The sequence below is a fragment of the Lissotriton vulgaris genome, chromosome 6 (assembly GCF_964263255.1).
Source record: "Lissotriton vulgaris chromosome 6, aLisVul1.2, whole genome shotgun sequence".
Classification (NCBI taxonomy): Eukaryota; Metazoa; Chordata; class Amphibia; order Caudata; family Salamandridae; genus Lissotriton; species Lissotriton vulgaris.
The window spans coordinates 645,363,943-645,384,627 of NC_141694.1; the positions used below are offsets into that span (position 1 = coordinate 645,363,943).

At 44.3% G+C, this 20,685-nt stretch overlaps 1 protein-coding gene across 4 annotated transcripts in view; it reads left to right on the forward strand.

Annotated features, from left to right (window-relative positions):
• The window catches only part of MAP3K7 (mitogen-activated protein kinase kinase kinase 7), a 319,714-nt gene that overhangs the window by 153,653 nt on the left and 145,376 nt on the right, over positions 1 to 20,685 (forward strand). For all 4 annotated transcript variants that reach the window (XM_086926641.1, XM_086926642.1, XM_086926644.1 and 1 more), the window contains exons 9-10: positions 5,028 to 5,109; positions 19,457 to 19,584. In XM_086926641.1, the coding sequence (XP_086782767.1) occupies positions 5,028 to 5,109; positions 19,457 to 19,584 (210 nt within the window). The remainder of the gene's footprint in view (positions 1 to 5,027; positions 5,110 to 19,456; positions 19,585 to 20,685) is intronic.

Sequence of the window (20,685 nt, forward strand, 5' to 3'; positions counted from 1 at the left end):
AATTGGAAAACTTCTTACCTCAACTCCAGAGAAGAGAAAGATGTTCCTGAGCACAGATCTAACATAGTCTATATCCAAGAGAGCAATTGCTAGAAACATACATTTGATAGCACATACGTTTCAGGGTTAAAAACAAGGTTGAGCTGAGCAAACTAATGCTTCCCACAAATGTGAAGTAAAACAGAGTCTAGTAGACAAAATATTTCTACAATAGGGAACCTATTCGATGTACCTATTTGCAGCAGCAGAAAACACAAAATGCCAGACCTTCACATGCAGGCATTATCTTCAACTAGGAAATGCCCTGTCAGTAAGCTGGGGTGCTTTCACCCATTATCGCTCATTCCAATAGTTTTGAAAGTTCAAGACATCCGCCATGATACTAGTGTTCTCAACTTAAAAGCCAAACTTTCAACATATACACTAACCTTCACTTAAGTGGTGGAGTGGTGTGGCTCACTGGTTAGAGGCGGCAGACCCGTAAGCAGAGAACAGCCCGGGACCAGGGTTCAATTCCCGACGTGGCAGGGTCGTGGACCAGGGTCAGCGGACTCGATTATTCTCGCCACGGTGCCTACTCTAACCAGGGATCACACTCGGCAACTCTTGGCATTAGCTTGCCTCAGCTCTACAACTGCCCCCCACATTCGCCGGGGATGCCTGGTTTCACCTTGGAGATACCCAGTAGGGACCATCTCACAGGGATAGCCAGGACGGGTTCCCCAACGGTCTACAGCGCCACGACGCCTCAGGGCAGCAGTGCGCTTTACAAGACACATACAAGTATCTCACATTGAAAACAGTGTTCTTGTACTCACAGTACATGAACTATGCTTAACTATGTACAAGGACCAAATTGTTATAGGCGAACACCCAATGTTTCTAACTACGGTAGTGTCTCCACTCCACACCTTCTGTCACAGTCCTTACTCAACACAACCACTAGACCCAGCAGTTTATTTATACAACACCACTTTGGACAGTGGACCTGTCAAGGAAAAGAAAGCCACCGATCCTAAGTTCACCACTCAAATTAGTCTTCAAATTCTGGCGTGCTATTTCCAAATGCTCCCTGTCCTACGAGCATCACCCAAACCTGGGGTAAAAAGTAAATTTTTTGTCCAATATGGAAAAGCACCGCTTTGTAAGTCAATCCCATCCAAATCGAACAAACTAGGCAATTCTCTTAGTGTCTTCACATACAGACGCTGAGTCTTGGTATAAATTTTCAATGCTCATTCTTTCTGAAAACAGAACTTCTTCAGGGCGAAATGGTTGTTCCAATGCACATTGATTTCCAGTCGTAAGAAGGTGGGGGGGGGGCTCCTTTATGGCAAAGATCTTAAGAGCGCAGTCCATCCTATAAGGTACGATGTGTATATTTTCTATTTTTCACAGTCCAGAGCAATGAATATCAAACCGGTAGTCACCTGAAGTGTTGATCTCGATGCATCAACAACGCGGCGTTCCGCAGTTTCAAAAAGCCGCCGTCTCAGCTAACCTGTTAGGACCTGCGCTCTTAAGATCTTTGCCATTAGATAAAGAATTGCTTTGAAACTAACTGGTTCCTAGCACTACTACGCACCAGCAAAATGATTAATATCCGAGTGGGGCAAATACATTACTTCTAATTTGGAGCTCTGTTTGGGGAATTCGGAATATAAAGGAGCATAAGAATACAGAGGATTTCTTACGACTGGAAATCAATGTGCATTGGAACAACCATTTCGCCCTGAAGAAGTTCTGTTTTCAGAACGAAACGCGTTGGCTGGTTTTTTTCCGATTTGGATGGGATTGACTTACAAAGCGGTGCTTTTCCATATTGGACAAAAAACTAGACCCAGCAGTAACCAAGATGGCTAGTGGAAACAATTGACCTCTATTACTCAGGGGCTGAAAAGACATCCCACTAAGGAGAAGGGAGGTGGGCCAGTTTTATGCCCAGTGTATCTTTGCAAGACATCTGCAAAGCAGATACATGATCCTTGGAGACACTTCCACAAGACACTACTGTGCAGGTATCAACTCTCTTAAAGAGATGGCGGTAGGGCAATCAGTAAAAAAATATTTGTAGCTGCAGATACATCTGCTCTACATACTATTGCTAACTACTATTGGGGATGGGCATTTGGAATGTATTTCAAATCACAAGACCGGTTGTCCTCTTCCCTTGGTCCACAGTGCACCCACACACGGATTCCACCCCAGATTGTTTTCCGTTTAATTGGGCACGTCGGGTAAGTGGAGCGCAGTGTCGCTGACCGAGAATGCTCTGCATGGTAAATGATATAGGGCAAGTAACTTCTGTGACCTACGCTGGCTTCCACGAGGAGGGTGGGCACATGCAAATTTGCAGACTTACACTCTTCAAACAGATGGTTACAGGGTAAGTAAGCATTTTCTTTCGTAGCATTTGTGACTGTAGATTGACATGCTCTGCATAGAAGATAAAGCAGATGTTTGAAAGAATGTTCTCAATGGCCATCTAACGCTTGTTGATGCTTCAAGGCATCTACATAATACCGCTTTGTAAAGGTGTGTCGCATTAACCATGAAGCAGCCTTGCAGATATCCATTAAAGGAAAATTACCCAAAAAGTCTAGGGTGGTCCCCTGTTTGGGGGTTTAACGTGCTCTAGGGGACACAGGGATAGTATACTTGATTTTAGCATTGCTACTTTGTACACAAGTGTTAGACTGGTATCCTCTTTCTTGGTTCCCTGGACTTTTGCGTGTACCTTCTGCATTTTTGACTATGTGCTAGACCATTTTGTCACTGCTGATCAGTGCCAGAGTGCAAGTGCTCCCCGTGTAAATTGTGATTTGTTCTCCATGATTGGCATATTTGATTTACTGGTAAGTTCCTAGTAAAGTGCACCAAGTCACAGGGATCGCCCGAGGTCTCAATTTGCCCAACTTTTAATATAGTGCCCATTATGATTGAATAGCACCTCTTTACTTTCCCGAACCAATGGATGGCTTTGTTGGTTAAAAATTCCTAGACTTCCTGCACTCCTGGGTAACTTTGGGGACTAGGGACAAGAAATTCTGGCACTGGTTCAAGGATGGTGGTCTCAGTAACAGTATTCATTAGGCGCCAACTGTCCTCTTTGCTGAAGGTAAAAGTGGGTAGGCTTGCCATGATAGTTACATTCCTCCTTAGGTGCCCCACTGAAAGTGTCAGTCTCCCTTGGGCTACCCCAGCCTGAGTCACAACTGACTATCCAGCGCCCCACTCACCGCCCACTCCTCCTCCTGGACAAAGCTTCTGCATATGTATTGTCTCTTCTAACCTTCTAGTGTTAAAGTGGGGAAAGGTTGCCCGGGGTTATAGAACCTTGTGCTGGGTGAGAAACATGGGGTCTCATAAGCATGTCCACCTGTGCTAGGAAAGAATATGGGGTGTTGAAAACGTATTCTCCCCACAGACCTCAACAAGTGGGGTGACCTTAGTGATACTCTTTTGCACCACGCCCATGTCAATTTTCTCTTCCAGGGTTTTTATTACCAGTCTCAGGTCCCTGACCCTGACCCATCCCTCCACCTCCTCCACTAGGCTGGATATTATGGTCACTGGTTACCTTCTCTTCCCCACCAAGCTTGTCGTCACCCTGAATGAAGAGAGGGGCAAGTATTTTTTCACATTGTACATCCGGATTAACCAAACCCAAAGCATTGTCCCTATTACTCTGTTCAACAGTACTTGAGTTTTGAGCTGTTCTTTAGGAAGTTTCATGGGAGAAAGATGTGTAATTCTTCAAGTTAGTAAACTTGTCGGGGACAATCTTCGTTGATCTCCTCTTCTTTGCGGGGTAGGGACGTAATTTTGGAGAAACAGATAAAGATCAGTGGAAGGATTTAATAGCCTCTCCACTTCCTACAGAAGACCATCATTTCTGTCCATATCACAGTTCCCTACTGTTGATTTGGGAACTTTCTTTGTAGTAGAAGGATTGTTAGCCACATCTTTAGCCTTCATTTTTCCCATTCAATCTTATACTTTGAGAGTTCAATTGAATCCGGGGAAGAAAATCAACTTTGAACACTCTTCTATACTAATGCACGGCCTGTTAGATCAACAAAAGAAACAATTGAAATGGCCAATATTTCTAACAGTATCTTTTGGGCTAGATGCCAGAGGGTGGCCTAGTCGATCCTCCTCCAGGCTCTGACCGGTATGGATGGGCCTGCCCTGGGCCCGGGTACATCTTGCCCTGCTGAGATTGTTGCGCTGATAACCTCTCGGCTGGAGGCAGGCATGGAACGCCGGCACATCTTGGTGCAAAGGCGGATGGGGGATGAATGCCCTGAAGTCTGCCTGCGGCAGTGTTTGCAAGTATCCCACTCTCCAGGAGATTGTTGCTTTGATCACTGGCAGGCCTGGAGTGTCAGTGCCTCTTGGCGCAAAGCCAGGTGGGGGATGATGTCCACTGAGTCCACTCGGTCATGTGGCAGTGTTTGCAAGTACCATGGTAGTACAATTTCATAATGAGCTGGGTGCACAAAGATACCTAGAGGAGTCAGAAATGTGCTCCCATGGTACTGCTATTAATTTTGAAGTCCATCTTTTTTTTTTTAGTGTGTAGAATGTTTACATTCAATGTGGTGACTAGGTGCATAATTCTGTATGTATAAATGGAAATGTTCTTAACTCTGCCAAGCCAGAAGTAAATTTGAATATGATGAGTCCATCCTGAAATTCCCTTCAACCCATGTTTATTACAAAACTTGCGGGTGCAGACTCTTCACCATTTTGGCATACTTGCCCCATTCGCAGATAATCGTTGCCGTGGTGAAGCCTGCCAGTCTTCCTTCTCAAAATCAACATTGAGAATTTTCAAGTACATAGTGGGAATTTTGCACAAATAGGCTAATCAGCACAGCATGATTTATCAGAACTCTGACCAAATCAACTGCCTGTATAGCAAGTGAGAGGAGATGCTCTTACTAAGCAGTACTTCTTTTTTAATTGAAGCAAAAATAATGCTTTTTCAATGCTTTTTCTAATGTTGTTTGTTCCCTTTGCAGTATTTTCCTGGTGCTGAAGAGTCTCTGCAGTATCCTTGTCAGTATTCAGATGAAGGCCAAAGTAATTCTGCCACCAGTACAGGTATAATCTGTAAAGAAAAACTGACACTGATTTTGAAAATGCATTTTCCACTATTTTGTGTTTTTATTTTTACTCAAATAAGCTGTATCAGATAAACTGTGTTTTTTATGCTGCAACACTATATCAGAGGCTGAAGGCAATGGAAAACCCTGTTGTCTTCAAAAACGTACTTTTATCGCACATGTTGCTGAAACTGTTTAGTACATTGAAGAGCAGAGGGAAGTGATAATCCTGTATATGCCTATTTTCTGTTTCCAACTTGGGCACAGGATATTCTTTCTTCTCTTGCATTGATTCGCAAGACTTTATATATTTGGGATCAGGGTATGTAACAGCTATAGACTTCAAAATGCCATAGCATGATTATGCCAGTCCTTATTTTTGGGGCTGCTCCATTGATTGAGCAACAAAGTTTAACCTTTCCTATGCTGTGCGCTTCCTTATGAAAAGGTGATTAGATTCCTGCCTCCTCTGTGCTGTACCTGAAGCTAATAGACTGACACATGAAGAGCAAGTGTTTCCTACCTTTTCTTTTTTTACTTTATTGATCTATTTTTTTTAACCTCTTCGCTGCTGAGGACGAGCTCAGCTAGTCATCAGCTACGGCGCTCGTATGCTGATGACGAGCTGAGCTCATCATGTAACGCGGCTTTTTGAAAATTGCCGCACACAGCGGGAAAAGCTGCCGCAGCGATGCGGTTAAAGAGAAGTTACAGTCCAAGAAAAATCCATAATTTTCCAGACACAACTGCACCAATTAAAATATTGTATGCATTGCAGGCAGAGGCAACTTATAGCACCGGATACAGTCAGCAAAGTCCATAACGTTACCCTTAATCTTTTGAGTAGGGGCTCAACAATTTGGCCGGGAGAGCAGTACGTGTCGGCACAGGTCAACATTCACCTTAGTCTATTACAAGATATCACATCACCGACAACCTACTATAGAGTAATGGAACCCTGACATTGATCAGTGCAGTTAGCATGAAAGTATGGGAAATGATCTGCTATTGACCTGGGGGGCAGAGTACAACTTCATGCGATCAATTTACAGTAATACATCACAAGCAGTTACACTTTATCATTGGAGGGAGGAGTAGCTAACGGATGTTTCAGGAGGTAGCCTTTCAAAGGGTCCCAAATATCGTTAGGCCTGGAAGCCGGATGAAGCAGCTCTGCATAATTGTTGAGCTGCTCCTGACAGTATATTAGGTCAGTGAGCCAATCCTTGAAAGTGTTTCCTACCTTGTATATTCAAGGCTATGGAGGTGGCATTGACATATCACGAGGCACACGAAAATATCACATGGCTAGGGTGTTACTGTCTTACTCTCTACAGGACTATTGACTTATCTTGTTCCTAGAATGTCTTATAAAAAAGCACTTGGTTTACCAGAAACTGTTATTCAACTATACATGTGCAAGCCTTATTTGCCTTCTCTAATATTTAGAAGAACATTCTTAATACAGGTATAAGACCACTACCTGATCTTTTCTAGGCTAATGTATAAACCCTTGCACCCATAGCCTCTTACATTATGAAGCTTAGCTCTGTTTTTTCTGACATGGACATCAGTGAGAAGGGAAAGGGAGCTTTGTGCTCTTTCCATGGCCGAACCTTTCTAAAGAGTTTTTGTTGGTTTGGGATCAAGAAGGTTAATGCTTTCTTTCTAGAACTGATTAGATTCCTCAGCACTCTTCTTCCATTTTCCCATTTAATATAAAGTTCATCAAGGTTGGAACAAACACTACACTTTTATCAAATACATTTGTTCGAGGCATATGAGCTGCAGATTACACACTGTTGCATAGATCCCCATCTAGTGTTGGGCCCGGATGTTTGCACTTGTTTTTGTCCTGAAAAGTCTTTGGAAGTCACGAGATAGGAGACTCCTCCTTTGGATCACATTGTGCATGGGCATCGGCTCCATCCTTAGATTGTATTTTTCCGCCATCGGGCTCGGATGGGTTTCCAGCGCTCCGGTTTTGAATCGATTCTACTTTCGGCGCGCAATCCTTCTCCCGTTTCGACGGTATTGTCTCGAACGCGTTCCCCTTTTGAGGCGAGTCTCAACAACTTCGAAGTCATCGATTCCGGTCGTCGCCGAAGGCCTCCGGGCCTACCTGGGCCTTATCTTCTGGCTCATGGAAAGGGCGCCATTCCAGAAGTGTCCTCAGTGTGGGTCGAAGTTTCCCCACGCTTCTCTCCATGAGGTGTGCAGCTTTTGCCTCTCACCGGAGCACGAGGCCAGGGACTGTTCCGCTCCAAAAAGACAATTCGGGACTGACGAGCTCGAAGGACCATGGCTCGCTCGTCATCTTCGATCCCTGACGACATTTTCCAAGAGGGCATCGACGTACCAGAACAGGAGCAGGTCGAAAGTGACTCTGAAGCAGAGGACTCTGACATCGAGGACATCACTCTGGCACAGTGGGTCGTAAGTACATCCGTCGACCCCGACCCTCCCTCGAAAAAGGCTTCAGTCACACCTTCACCTTCGGGCCCAGGTGCACTCCGAGAGACTGCTTCCCATGCCACGCCTTTGGGCCCGGTAAAGAAGCCTACTAAGCCTTCAGGCGACTCGGGCTCGAGTCAGCCTACCCCCGGTACCGACATCCCAGCACTGAAAAAGAAGCCATCCTCTTCCTCATCCATTCCGACTGCTGCTTCGACATCCAAGCACTCTGCGCCGAAGACTGGCACCGGCTCCTCGACACCGAGAACACACTAAGAGACGACCAAAAAACTGCCACCGAAGGGCCCCGACTCCCATGCCTCGGACCCGAGAAAGGTCTTGGAACTGAGGAAACACCACATTCAACCGACCGAAGACACAGCAAACGGTCACGGTTCAAAGCCAAAAGAACCTAGAACAGCTATAGAGTCTGTTCCGAAAAAGCCTCCGGAACCAAAGACCTCGACACCGAAGGATCTACCTTACACAGAGGAACTAATTCGACCAGATCCTACACCAAAAACTCTTCTGAAGGATCCTAAAACTTGTCAATTGGCTCTTAGCTCCAAAAAACGACCACTAGATGCGCCTACACCGGCTCTTCGTTCTAAAAAGAGAGACATTGCAACCTTTCCATTAAGGATCCCTCCTCCTTCACCTTCTTTTCTTCCTCTGCCTCCACCTCCTCCCCCACCATATTACTCTCCTACACCATCCCCATCTCCAGTAGAAGATGATGATCATGTGGATAACACCTCTGATGGTACAGGGGGAGGTGTGGACAATGAACCACTAGGGAATCCTAGTCCTCATGACTCCCCTCACCCCTTGGATGATTATAGCACCCCAGATGTCCCTAACGTTCCCCAGGATGACATATACCCCTGCAGGCCTCCCCCCGACCCCCCCACCCCACCCGAGGACACTATGGGCTTTAACCAACTAGTCTATAGAGCTGCCCAATACAATGGGGTTGACCTACGCACACCCTGTGGAGGAAGATTTTCTCATGGACACATACACACCACACAAAGGTCCACCTCAATTCTACCCATGCTTAAGGGGGTCATTAAGCATGCACCAGAGGTATTTAAAAATCCAGTCAGGGCTCGATTTCTCAATCCTCGGATCGAGAAAAAATATAAGGCTGCCCCTACAGATCCATTATTCATTAAAGGGCCCGCACCACTAGACTCCCGTGTAGCCTCCAATGCGTGAAAAAGGGCCAATTCCCAAACATTAGGTGAGGCCCCCCCCCTCCACCAGATGAGGAGTCAACTCCTGGACGCCTATGGCAAATGGACGGCGTCACAGGCAGCAAACATATGGCGCATCACCCATACTCAAGCACTGTTAGCAAGGTACGACAGGGCACATTATGATGAGCTGGAATCCATAATGCAGCATCTCCCAGACAAATATAAAAATAGTGCCAATGAACTCATACAAGAAGGTATAACTATCACCAATACCTCCATCCGTTGTGCCTTAGATGCGGCAGATACTGCTTCAAGGGCAATTAATACCAGTGTCCTTTTGCATAGGCATGCCTGGCTACGCATTTCAGGTTTTAAACCTGAAGTCCAGAATTCCATCCTCAATCAACCATTCGATGAGCAACACCTATTTGGCCCTAATGTTGCCGTATCCCTTGAGAAAAGGAAAAAGGATACTGAAACAGCTAAATCTATGGAAGCCTTGCAGTCGCAAGCTTCCAGACGCTCCTTTTGTCTCTCATCCTACAGAAGCACCACCAGAGGCTACTCCTCCGATAACCCCTCCACTTCTTATAAAACCCCTACCCAATCCACCTTCACTAGATAACAAAGGCAGAGGCAAAACAAACAACTCCCGCTCTGCCTCCACCCCTACCCAATGACTTCCCTCCACTTCCCCCACACCATTCCACTCCAGTCGGGGGAAGACTGCAACAATTCCTTCTTGTCTGGACCAACATCACATCAGACAGGTGGGTGCGAAAATTAATTCAATCGGCTTACTGTCTCAAACGAGCATCTACCCTCCAAACATACCACCCAAACAGCGTCCAATGTCACAAGAACATTTGTTACTGCTAAAACAGGAGGTAATATCCCTCTTACTAAAAAGTGGAATAGAACCAGTTCCCCTGCACCAACGAAACAAGGGAGTTTACTCCCTGTATTTTCTTATCCCAAAGAAGGACGGCTCTCTAAGACCTCAGACCCCTAAACCTATACATACAATCAGACCACTTCCACATGGTCACACTCCAGCAGGTCCTTCCTTCCCCTTCTTTCACAAAACTACTTCCTTGCTACTCTAGATCTCAAGGACGCCTATTTCCACATTCTCATTCACACCGCTCACAGGAAGTATCTCAGATTTGTAGTAAACGGTCAGCAGTATCAATTCAAAGTACTCCCATTCGGCATCACACAGCACCACCAGTGTTCACCAAGTGCCTAGTGGTGGTGGCAGCACACTTAAGACAGCACATTCACGTCTTCCCATATCTAGACGACTGGCTCATGAAAGCCAACTCATACAGCCATTGTGTACAACACACTCCCGCAGCAATCCAATTACTCCACGACCTTGGGTTCACAGTGCGCCACACCAAGTACTATCTGCAACCGTCCCACATACAACAATACCTCGGCGCCACAATAAACACCCTTAAAAGCGCTAGCTTATCCCTCTCCTGTCAGAATAGCAAACATGCAAGCTCTTCTAACTGCATTTCAACCTGAACCCTCTCTTCCAGCTAGAGTGTTCATGCAACTCATAGGGATGATGGCCTCTTGCATATTCATAGTGCCTCATGCAAGACTCCAGATGTGTTCCCTTCAAGAGTGCTTAGCACGCCAATGGAACCAGGCTCAAGGTCAGTTAACAGATCTAGTGTTGGTGGACGGTCGTGCTCACCGCTCTCTGCATTGGTGGAGCACCAAAAACCTTTCCAACGGGCGACCGTTCCTAGAGACGGTTCCTCAAATAGTCATGACAACGGACGCATCGCTCTCCGGCTGGGGAGCTCACCTACTGCAACACACCATGCAGGTCAGGTGGACAGCACAACAGAAGTTACTCCACATCAACCACCTGGAGTTACTAGCCATATTCCTAGCCTTAAAAGCATTCCAAAAGCAGATATCAGGCAAGGCTGTCTTAGTCCGCACCGATAACATGACAGCCATGTACTACATACAAAAAAAAGGTGGGACACACTCTCTCAGCTAGCACAGAACATATGGAGATGGGCTATACCTCAGAACATTTTCATCTTCGCCCAACATGTTCCAGGGGTACAAAACACCATAGCCGATCTGTTGAGCCATCAGACACAACAGATCCACGAGTGGAAACTTCATCCACAAGTTCTTCAACCTTTCAGATGTGGGGACAACCTCAGATAGACTTCTTCGCCACCCACGAAAACGCCAAATGCCCAAGCTTTGCTGCCAGATATCCACACCCACTGTCCAAAGGCAATGCAATATGGATGAACTGGTCAGGCAGATTTGTGTACGCTTTTCCGCCTCTCCCACTCATTCCACTAGTGGTGCGCAAACTACAGCAACATTCCCTAATTCTCATTCTAGTTGCTCCAACTTGGGCCAGACAACCGTGGTACACCACATTGTTACAACTTTCTGTAGTGCCGCACCAAAAACTATACTTATCTCCACACCTCTTAACCCAGAACCGTGGAGAGATCAGTCACCCGGACCCAGCTCAACCTTGTGATCTGGCTCCTAAGGGTCCTAGAATTCGGTTACCTTAACCTTCCCCCTGACTGTATGAACGTCATTAAAGAAGCTAGACATCCCACCACTAGAGCATGCTATGCAGCCAAGTGGAAACGATTTGTAATATATTGTCATAAAAACAACATCAATCCCCTAGATGTGTATGTCCAACACATCATAGGCTACTTACTACACCTCCAAAGATGTAACTTAGCATACCCGTCTATTAGACTGCATCTTGCTGCCATGGCAGCATATCTACAAAATAGACTGCATCTATCACTTTTCAGAGTACCTGCCATAAAAGCCTTTATGGAAGGCCTCAAAAGAATAATTCCTCCCAGAGCACCACCTTCACCTGTGCGGAAAATAAACATTGTTCTCACACGGCTAATGGGACCTCCATTTGAACCTTTACATGAATGTGAACTACAATTCAGTTGCTTTCCTAGTAGTTATTACTTCTCTATGAAGAGTTAGTGAATTACAAGCACTAACTATTCAGGAACCTTTTCTGCAGATGCATCATAAAAAGGTTGTTCTCGGAACTAATCCTAAATTCCTTCCTAAAGTCATTTCTCCCTCCCACCTCAATCAATCTGTGGATCTGCCCGTATTTTTCTGGCAGCCACAAACAGTCGCAGAAAGAGCTCTTCATACCTTAGATGTCAAAAGAGCATTGCTTTACTACATTGAGGGAACACACCCTTTCTGTAAGACCGAACAACTTTTCGTTTCTTTCGCACCACCACACAAAGGCGACCCCATATCAAAATCTGGGATAGCTAGGTGGATTGTCCAATGCATGCAAATTTGCTACCACAAAGCTAAACGTATGTTATCTGTTCCCCCTAAATCCCACTCTACAAGAAAAATAGGGGCTTTAATGGCATTTTTAGGGAACATTCCCTTAGATGATATCTGCAAAGCAGCCACATGGTCTACACTGCACACATTCACAAAACACTATTGTGTAGATGTGCAAACTAAACAACAAGCTACTGTGGGCCAGGCTGTACTCAAAACACTATTTCAAACTACCGCAACAGATACTAGTGGTCGCCGCTAAGAGGGGGTACTGCTATATAATCTATGCAACAGTGTGTAATCTTCAGCTCATTTGCCTCGAATGGAAAATGCTACTTACCAGTATACATCTGTTCTTAGCATGTAGAACTGCAGAGTTACACACGCCCACCCGCCTCCCCGGCTACCTTTATCTGTTCCAGTATTATCTTAATTAGATAAAGCTAACATGGGCATCCTTCCTGTTTCTTAAAAACCTCCATCATTTCCCTGCAATCTAAGGCTGGAACTGATGCCCATGCGCAATGTGATCCAAAGGAGGAGTCTCCTATCTCGTGACTTCCAAAGACTTTTCAGGATAAAAAACAAGTGCAAACATCCTGGCCCAACACTAGATGGCAATCTATGTAACGGTGTGTAACTGCAGCTCTACATGTCAAGAACAGATGCATACTGGTAAGTAGCATTTCCCTTTTTAAACCATCAACATTAGTTCTACCTAGTATCAGTCGGTGTTGAGCGGTTATTGTGATTTTATGAATGACTTTCTTTGATAATTTAAAGACTTAAACATCACAGGCCCAGCATTGTTTAAATGTTCTCCAATTTTTATAAATAGACCAGCGTCTGGTAGTGCAGTAAACTTATACAATCTGTGTGGCGATTTGATCATATAACAGTGGAGCAAAATATCCACGTAAAAGGTAGTTACGTTCTTCCATGCCCAGGCCTATAACGTCACCTTCAATTCTTTAATAATTGAGACAAAGAGCTTGTTTCAAACAGAAATTATTGATGTCAGATTCTAATCCATTCTTGGATATGTTTATTTTAAATATTCGATTCCAGCCTTTATTCTCTCAAGTATTTAGCTCCAGGTCCTCAAGGAATTATTGCTACCATCTTAACTTACAATCATATAGTCTATTGATGGGCAGCTATTGCAGTTCATATATATATAATTATGTATTACAGAGGTTTTGGTGCAGCTTTACAGATTTCAAACGCATCTGGGGCAGAAGAAAGGGAGGTAAAAAAAGTGACCTTTCTAATTTGAGTTCCCATATGATTCTTTGCTCTGATACAGAAAAAATGCTTTATGGAATTCCACCATACTTGCCACGAAAATCGAATTTTACTCAAGGACGTGCCTTTGATTGGTTTGCTGTAAATCAGTTCAGCAGTTTTTAAGAAATGCACGTTGGAAAAGTGTTTTTTTGTTAGACTCAAATTGAATTGAGCTACCAACGGGTATAAATATATCTGGAACATTGATCTATGAATGGTTTGCAAACCTGATTTCGCAGACCATTTGCGAACCAAATTATAAAAATTAACAAATCCCATTGGGTGGGGGAGCTGGTTCTCCTATCATCCATTTTTAGTACGTGGACCCAAAGCTCAGTCATTGGCCAGTCGCAACTTCTAGAAAACCGTTGATGCTGCCAATGCCAGACAAAGGGACTCGGACATTTTGTCCTGAAAACATCATATTAACCAGCCTTTTGGGTGGTAGTTTGAGGATCCCCTGCACCCCTGAGTAAAGCCGGCCCCCCAAAAGTACCCCGCCTTTCAAAAGGAAGTTTCGCCATAGAGTTTGCCAACACTCATGCTGGGGTCACATCCTCCGAGGTCTACACATCCACAGCAAGTGATACCAAACATTGTAGACATTAGAGGGTTTGTGGGCCCGCAACAACGAACCCCTCAGGATGGTCACAAGCGTACGTTGGGCAGTGTTTAAACCCATAAAAAATGCTTTTCAAATAAAAATGGTCATGGCTCAAGGACAGACCTAGCAACCAACCCTCTCTGTGCATGGCAGAAGTGAAGTTCTGTTTAGCCTGGATTATGTCACCTAACAAATATTTTAAACAAGCAATGGAAAGGCTAATCATATTAAGGAAAATCTTTGATCTCAGTTGTGAGAAGTTGGCCTGATATATGATGTTTCCAATTCTGGAACCACCTTGTATCAGTCCAAACAACCCTTATGGTGTCTGGTTGTAAGTCAACCTTATTAGACAAGCTATCTTAATGGTAGCATAGACTAAGCAGCCTTAAAGGCTAAACTCAAGAGGTCGTGTTAAGCGAGCTGTTTTACCAATCACAGTCCTGTAATATCAAATGAAAGGACACCACACAAGTTTATATTATAAAACTATATGTATTTATTTCTAAAATAATCCCCAGTACTCTTTATGAGCAAAGGGGCACAAGCGTTAAATCAAAAGCACAGTATAACATACAAAGTTGCACAATTATGGATGAGGGCGGGTGGCCACTCAAACCATATATTAAGAAAGTGGTATAAGAGATACCAATCGTACAGTGGTTAGGCCTAGGGTCTAGGGAATCGCTGGGAGCAGTCGGGACAAGCAATGCTGAAGTCGGGAAAAGCCCGCGGGATTCGGGTGCAGCGCTTAAAGCACACGCATGCACCAATGTTAAGTCAATGGTGCGTAAAAGTTACACAAATAGAGTTTTAGGATACTTCCGCTGAACCTAGATGGACAAACTTTAGACACAGACCCTAGAGGTGTGTACCAGTGTGGGAACACCGGCGTTGCAATGTTACCTCACCCACAGGAAGCGGGTGCATAGGGTCGAAGTGGTGTCGGGTTTCGTCACGCAGGTTCTTGGTGCTTGAAGCTGAAGATGCTGCAGGCGATGTGAAGGAGAAGTGTGGGGTGTGATCCAAGGGTGGATCAGAGTAGAAAAGTACCTGAAAACAGAGGGGACAGTCTCTGGGTCACTCAGCAGTGACCAGGGTGGAACCAGGACGGAACCAGGCAATGTCGGGCGCAATCAGGTGGTTGTCGAGGAGCTTCTCTCCGCTGCCACGTGGGCTCTGGGGCATCTGCGACGTCCAGGAGCGGGTCACGAGCTGTCCCACGCAGGCTCTCACCGTCGGCGCTGTCGGCTTCAAGATCGGAGCAAACAACACTTGGCAAGAGCAATCCACGCAGGACTGGAAGATTGCTTCTCACTCGGACCAGCAGGGTCAGAGCGGGGGCTCCTTTTCAGAGGAGCTGGTGCAAGTCTGGAGCAACCAGAATCGCAAGTCGTATTTAGGTTTCCGCCGGCACAGGGGCCACAAGCCATCTGGCAAGTGACCGGGCCAACGCGTCGAGCCAAAGAAAGCAGAAGGGCCCCACGCAGCACTCGTCGAGTGTAGAGGGGTGAGCTTTGTTGCAAGAGTGGCTCAGGGTTGGGGCTTCTCAGACCCCGGTGTACAGCTTCGAGGGTCACTCGTGGGCTGCACGGTCAGCGTCTTGTGGTCTTTTCAAGATGGCGTGCCCCACGCTTCCGGTCACCTCCACGGGTCTCAGCTCTGCAGGGACTGTGGATCGGGCTGTAAGAAGGCAGGCAAGCTTGATCTTGTCGATCTGTCGCTCGAGTTCCGGCGGGAACTGCAACAAAGCAGACGTCGAGGTGCTGGATGGTGCCTGTTTGCACAGGGTGGTCACTCCTTCAGTCTTCTACGTTGAGTAGGATGTCGAAGGGTCCAGAGTTTAGTTTCAAATGTTTCATCAGGATAATCGGAGTGCGTTGGCAGTGCTCCCATTCTTATACCAATCTAGGGGGCTGGATTACCTGCTAGGTCCCCTCCTATGGGTGGGACCCAGGAAGGGGGTGGATACACCCCTTTCCTTTGATCCAGGCCGCGCTGGGACAGGGGCTGGTGTGCCCCAGAACCGGTTTGGCCGAATTATGCAAGGGGCAGCCTTGTGCTCCCCAGGCATTGTCTGGTTTCTTTCAAACCTCCCTGCTACAATCCACTATCTCCTGTCTGGGGTGGTGTGACACCTCCCTGTGATAGGAAAGCCTTTGTCCAGGCCTCCTCTGCAGAGTTTCGGTCAGCAGCAGGAAGTCAGACTTGTGTCTGTGGCAGAAGCATCCATTTTGTGGATCTGAGGCTCTTTTAAAAATCAACCGCATTGAGTAAAGTAACATGTCTTCTCCCTCTAGAGAGGTGGAATGCTATCCCCGTTACAGAACTGTCGAGGGGATAGTATTCCAAATCGTATGACACCTTACACGACATGTTTTGATAAAGCCAAACCAAAGTTGCTATATAACCGCGAGGTTTATAATGCACTTAATAGTATATGGTTTGGCATTATCCCGGAACAGCTTAGGGAGTTGTTCCCGACAGCTGCAGACAGGCTCAGCTCATGCCAGAGCTCCATCTCACATTAAACCACGCACTCTGCCTCCAGGATTGATGAGGCCTTCCATAGGAGTGGCTCACAGGTTTATATGTGTCCAGATATAGGTTTAGATATAGGTATACTATATCTAAGCAAGAGGTGATTACACCAACTTGCCCCAGCTGAGTGATCAGCCAGTTGTGTCAATTTAAGAACCAGCCAGGGGTGACAAAAGCTATGCTTCAGCCCCTGGTAGGCCTTGGTGGCACCTATGCCCTGAGCACCTATAGTGCATGGTACAGGGGCTGACAAGGAGTTCATTTCCGATTGTGGTATGTATCTATAGCACATGGATTACGAATTTAGAGAGAGAACAGCAGGCTGGGGGTCTGATTAGCAGGCCCACAGCCTCAGTATGTCGAAAACCAGTGAAGCAAAAAGCAAAAATTGGGGTGACCGTAGGATAGCAGACCCTACTCTCCTACACAGTCCTTTCAGTTTTCAGTGGACTTCTTGCCAAGCATCCGGAACGTTCTCTTTTCTCTGGAGCACGCTGATTCACTAAAGGGATGGTATTGTATTGTGGTATTTCTTTAACGATTAGTCTTCGTGGTCAGATTCTGCACAATAAGAGGCGGTCAGTGAATTCTGAATTAGAGTGGAACAGAGCCATTCCTTCTTGCAATTCATTATGGCCAGTGTGCTCACAGTTTCAGTTGTACGTGGATGATTTTATTATTCAGTGCTTGATCATACTTCTCAACCTTTTACGGGGTCCAGAGAAGGTGGTACTCTCCAAATGAGGTCCCCTTAAGCCACAGAGCAGTGATGTGAACTTTATTGAAAGTATGCAGTTAACAAAAAGAGGTAGAATCAGTAAAAAACAAATAAATAACATGCCAGAAGAGAAGCTGGATATTTTCTTTTTAGGCGTAAATGGAAAAAATTATCCATGTGACTGAGGTAAACTTCCTACCTTAGCATTTCAAAGCTAGCCTTAGAGCTGCAGAAGACACTTGACAAAAAGCCTGCATAACATAATATCAAGAGTGAACTTTGTCCAATGAACAACCCTGCTGTACATACCAGTGAACATGGTGTGGAATATAATAAAATATCTACTTGTCCATGGGGTAGGTTGCTTCATAAATCTACTTGTCCTGTAAAAAAAATATTTTGGTGCCATGTAATGCAATGACAAATTATGGCAGCAATCTCATTATATAAGAGCTCTGAAATAGCCTCTCTGATTATGCCAGGGTTCCTTCCTTAGTAGGGTTCAAATACTAGCAATTCACTCATGTTGCCACGTTTCTGCATATCTACATACTGGTGCTGAAGGTAAAGGTAAGCAACCGTTCCAGGGTTGGAATGCCCTTTTGAGTCTGCGCAAACCTACTAACTTGCATGTTTTAAGGGTTTTCACCAATTCTTCTCTAATCTTTTCCTATACGGAGAATGGTTGGGCAATGGCAGACCTAAAACTTCTTTCATGGTTGGACAAAAAGTGCTTGAAGGGAAAGTGAGCTTGCAAACACTTAGATTTTTGAATGAGCAAATCTACACCTGCATATTTGCTCATGCTAAAATGCAGTTCACAAATATTTTCTAGGAGTACTATTTCTTTGCCTGCTTCTGTAAAGTCTTGTGAATTCACAAAATCCGTATATCTGCATTTAATGCAAGGATATGGGTGCCCTTTTAAGACTTTATTTAATAATTGGGCTCCTAATTAGGTTTGGTGCTAACCATGACCTTTTGTGTTTATTAAAATTCTGTCGGTCTCTCTGTCTATTGGCTAACTTCACTGAGTGACATCATTCTGTTCTTTCACAAGGAGCATATCCACACAGCCGTTTTGTTCATTGCCAGGAACTGCTGTGGCAATGTGTGCTTTTTGAGAGCAAAAATGTTTTGCTTTTGGCAATATTTGTTATACTGGCAAGGGGGGGGGGCAGGTCCCAAAGCAATAAGGTTTTACATAAGCCATGCCAAAACATGTCACACCTTGACAAAACCAAAAAGCTGACCAACAATTTCAGACCCACTGGCTTTACCAGTGCTTGTTTATTTTTCTTTTCCATAATCTTATTAAAACTGGTTACACTGATTTACCATAATGGATATTTTTGGGAAATACTAGTATACATCAGCATATCTTACTGAGGCTGCAAAGAAATTGTACCTAAACTTTTACAGAAGTTTAGCGAAATGTTTTTGCATTTTTTTGTGAACATTTTATTTTGAAAGCAACGAATCCTCAATCTTGCTTTCAAGCTTCCCCAAATATTTGCATCTAATCGGAGAGTATTTTGGGAGCATTATACATGGCCTCATATTGCTAAACATTGAAAATGTGTGTAAACATTTTTATACTGGAACCACTATCCGCAGTGCAGTCGGAGTTTACAACATCTACTTAGAGTGCTCAACCTAATAATAAAGATGTTGCATTAATGAGCCATGAATACAAGTTTAAAAGTATTAACACATGTATACAAATATTACCTAACTGCAGACAATGCCCTTCCGTGATCCCTAATGTGATACTGTAAACCGGCAGCCAAAGGGCTTGTGCTGTAGGGGGTTGGGCCTCTTGTCCAAAGGACAAAATACACATGGAAGCTTGTTGTTCTTGACCCCAAACAATATGTCCTAGGCGACGGGCTATACGAATTCCACATCCCTGCTGTGAATATGTAACACTGTTTGATGCTCTCTGAGAAACACCCTGTGAGATAATAACGTGCAAATTATGATTTGCAAGGCTGTTGTGCTAGTTATGGTCCTAACCATAAGTTGCCCTATTTTTGTTTTAATTTGTAACCATAAGTGCAATTTGTGTTTTTAAGTGAATATTTACTGTGTATGTATAAACGTGTGGGGGCTTGTTCATTCATTATGTTTTATTTGGGTCTGAAGTAATAACCATTTAACCTTTTAAAATGTTTGTTATAAAAAAACATACATTATTTTACAGGCTCCTTTTTTGACAGTAATAAAAGTGATCCTAGTAATGATCTAGGTGATTACCCAGCAAGTAACAATGATACAATGAAACGCTTGGAGTCCAAACTGGCACAAATCAAGACTCAGTCCAAGCAATCGGTAAGCAATAAGACTGTCCATCTAAAATGATTGTATTTTGTCTACATATACCTTTTAATTTATATGCAGGTTTTGCGAAAGTGCAAGCAGTTAGCTTTGTATTAACAAAGTTAATTTCTGTATTGTGCATGCTATCCTGTATGGTTGAAAGTCACCATATAATGAACTTGCCACTGAGGTATGAGATACAAATAACTTTCTTGCTTTGGTAGACTCTCTGAAACTACATCTTCTACTTTTGGTTGAATCTGAAAATGTATTTATTAGACGCACTGTTCAAATCCATATTGGGCTCCCTTAAGAGAAGTTAAAAATGTTTGTCCAACTGCAATTTTGTAATATTTATATTTTTAGGACTTTGTCTGATTGTTGTCATATAGGAAAGTTAATGCTTAATACAGCAGGTCTATCTTATTACCGTGACAAACCGGTGATCAATGGTACTGCTCAATATTTATAGATCCCCTTTCATTTCTATCTTTTCTTTTTTTATTTTGTGAATGTAATGCTCTCAACATACAGTATTACAAGGGTGTGCTTCCCATTCATTTAATTTTTGCAGTGCGTTGCATCCTGTGTGGCCACTGTTTATAAACAGTCTTGGAATGGTATTGTCTATAGTCTATCATTGTTTTGCATTTCCAAGACAGACAGTACATTATTTCTAATCATGTTAACAAAATTGGAACTTGAAAACTATTTACGATTGCACTACTGTTTTAATATTTTTTGTATTACAAGCATAGCCACCCAGCAGCATTTTTTTCTGTGCTTATTCAGTGTGTTTTATTGCGTGATCTGATAGTAGGTCTTCTCAAATGCAGACCAAAACCAAACAGAGGATGATCTCCTCTCTGTTACCAAGCTGTTAGACTTGTTGTGTTGTCTCCACACGTGAGGATTTCTAGGAACTCACTGGGACCCTTTATCCAATTCTTCATTGTGGATTTTTTCCTGGTAACAAGCATGTACTGTCCATACCATTAGCAATGCCTGGCTTCATTAGATGCCAGGTCGACAGTTTTATGCAGAGGCATCTGCCAGCCACACCTAGAGGATAGGGAAGGGAAAATCATGTGCTGTATATCTTTGTGCTAATGT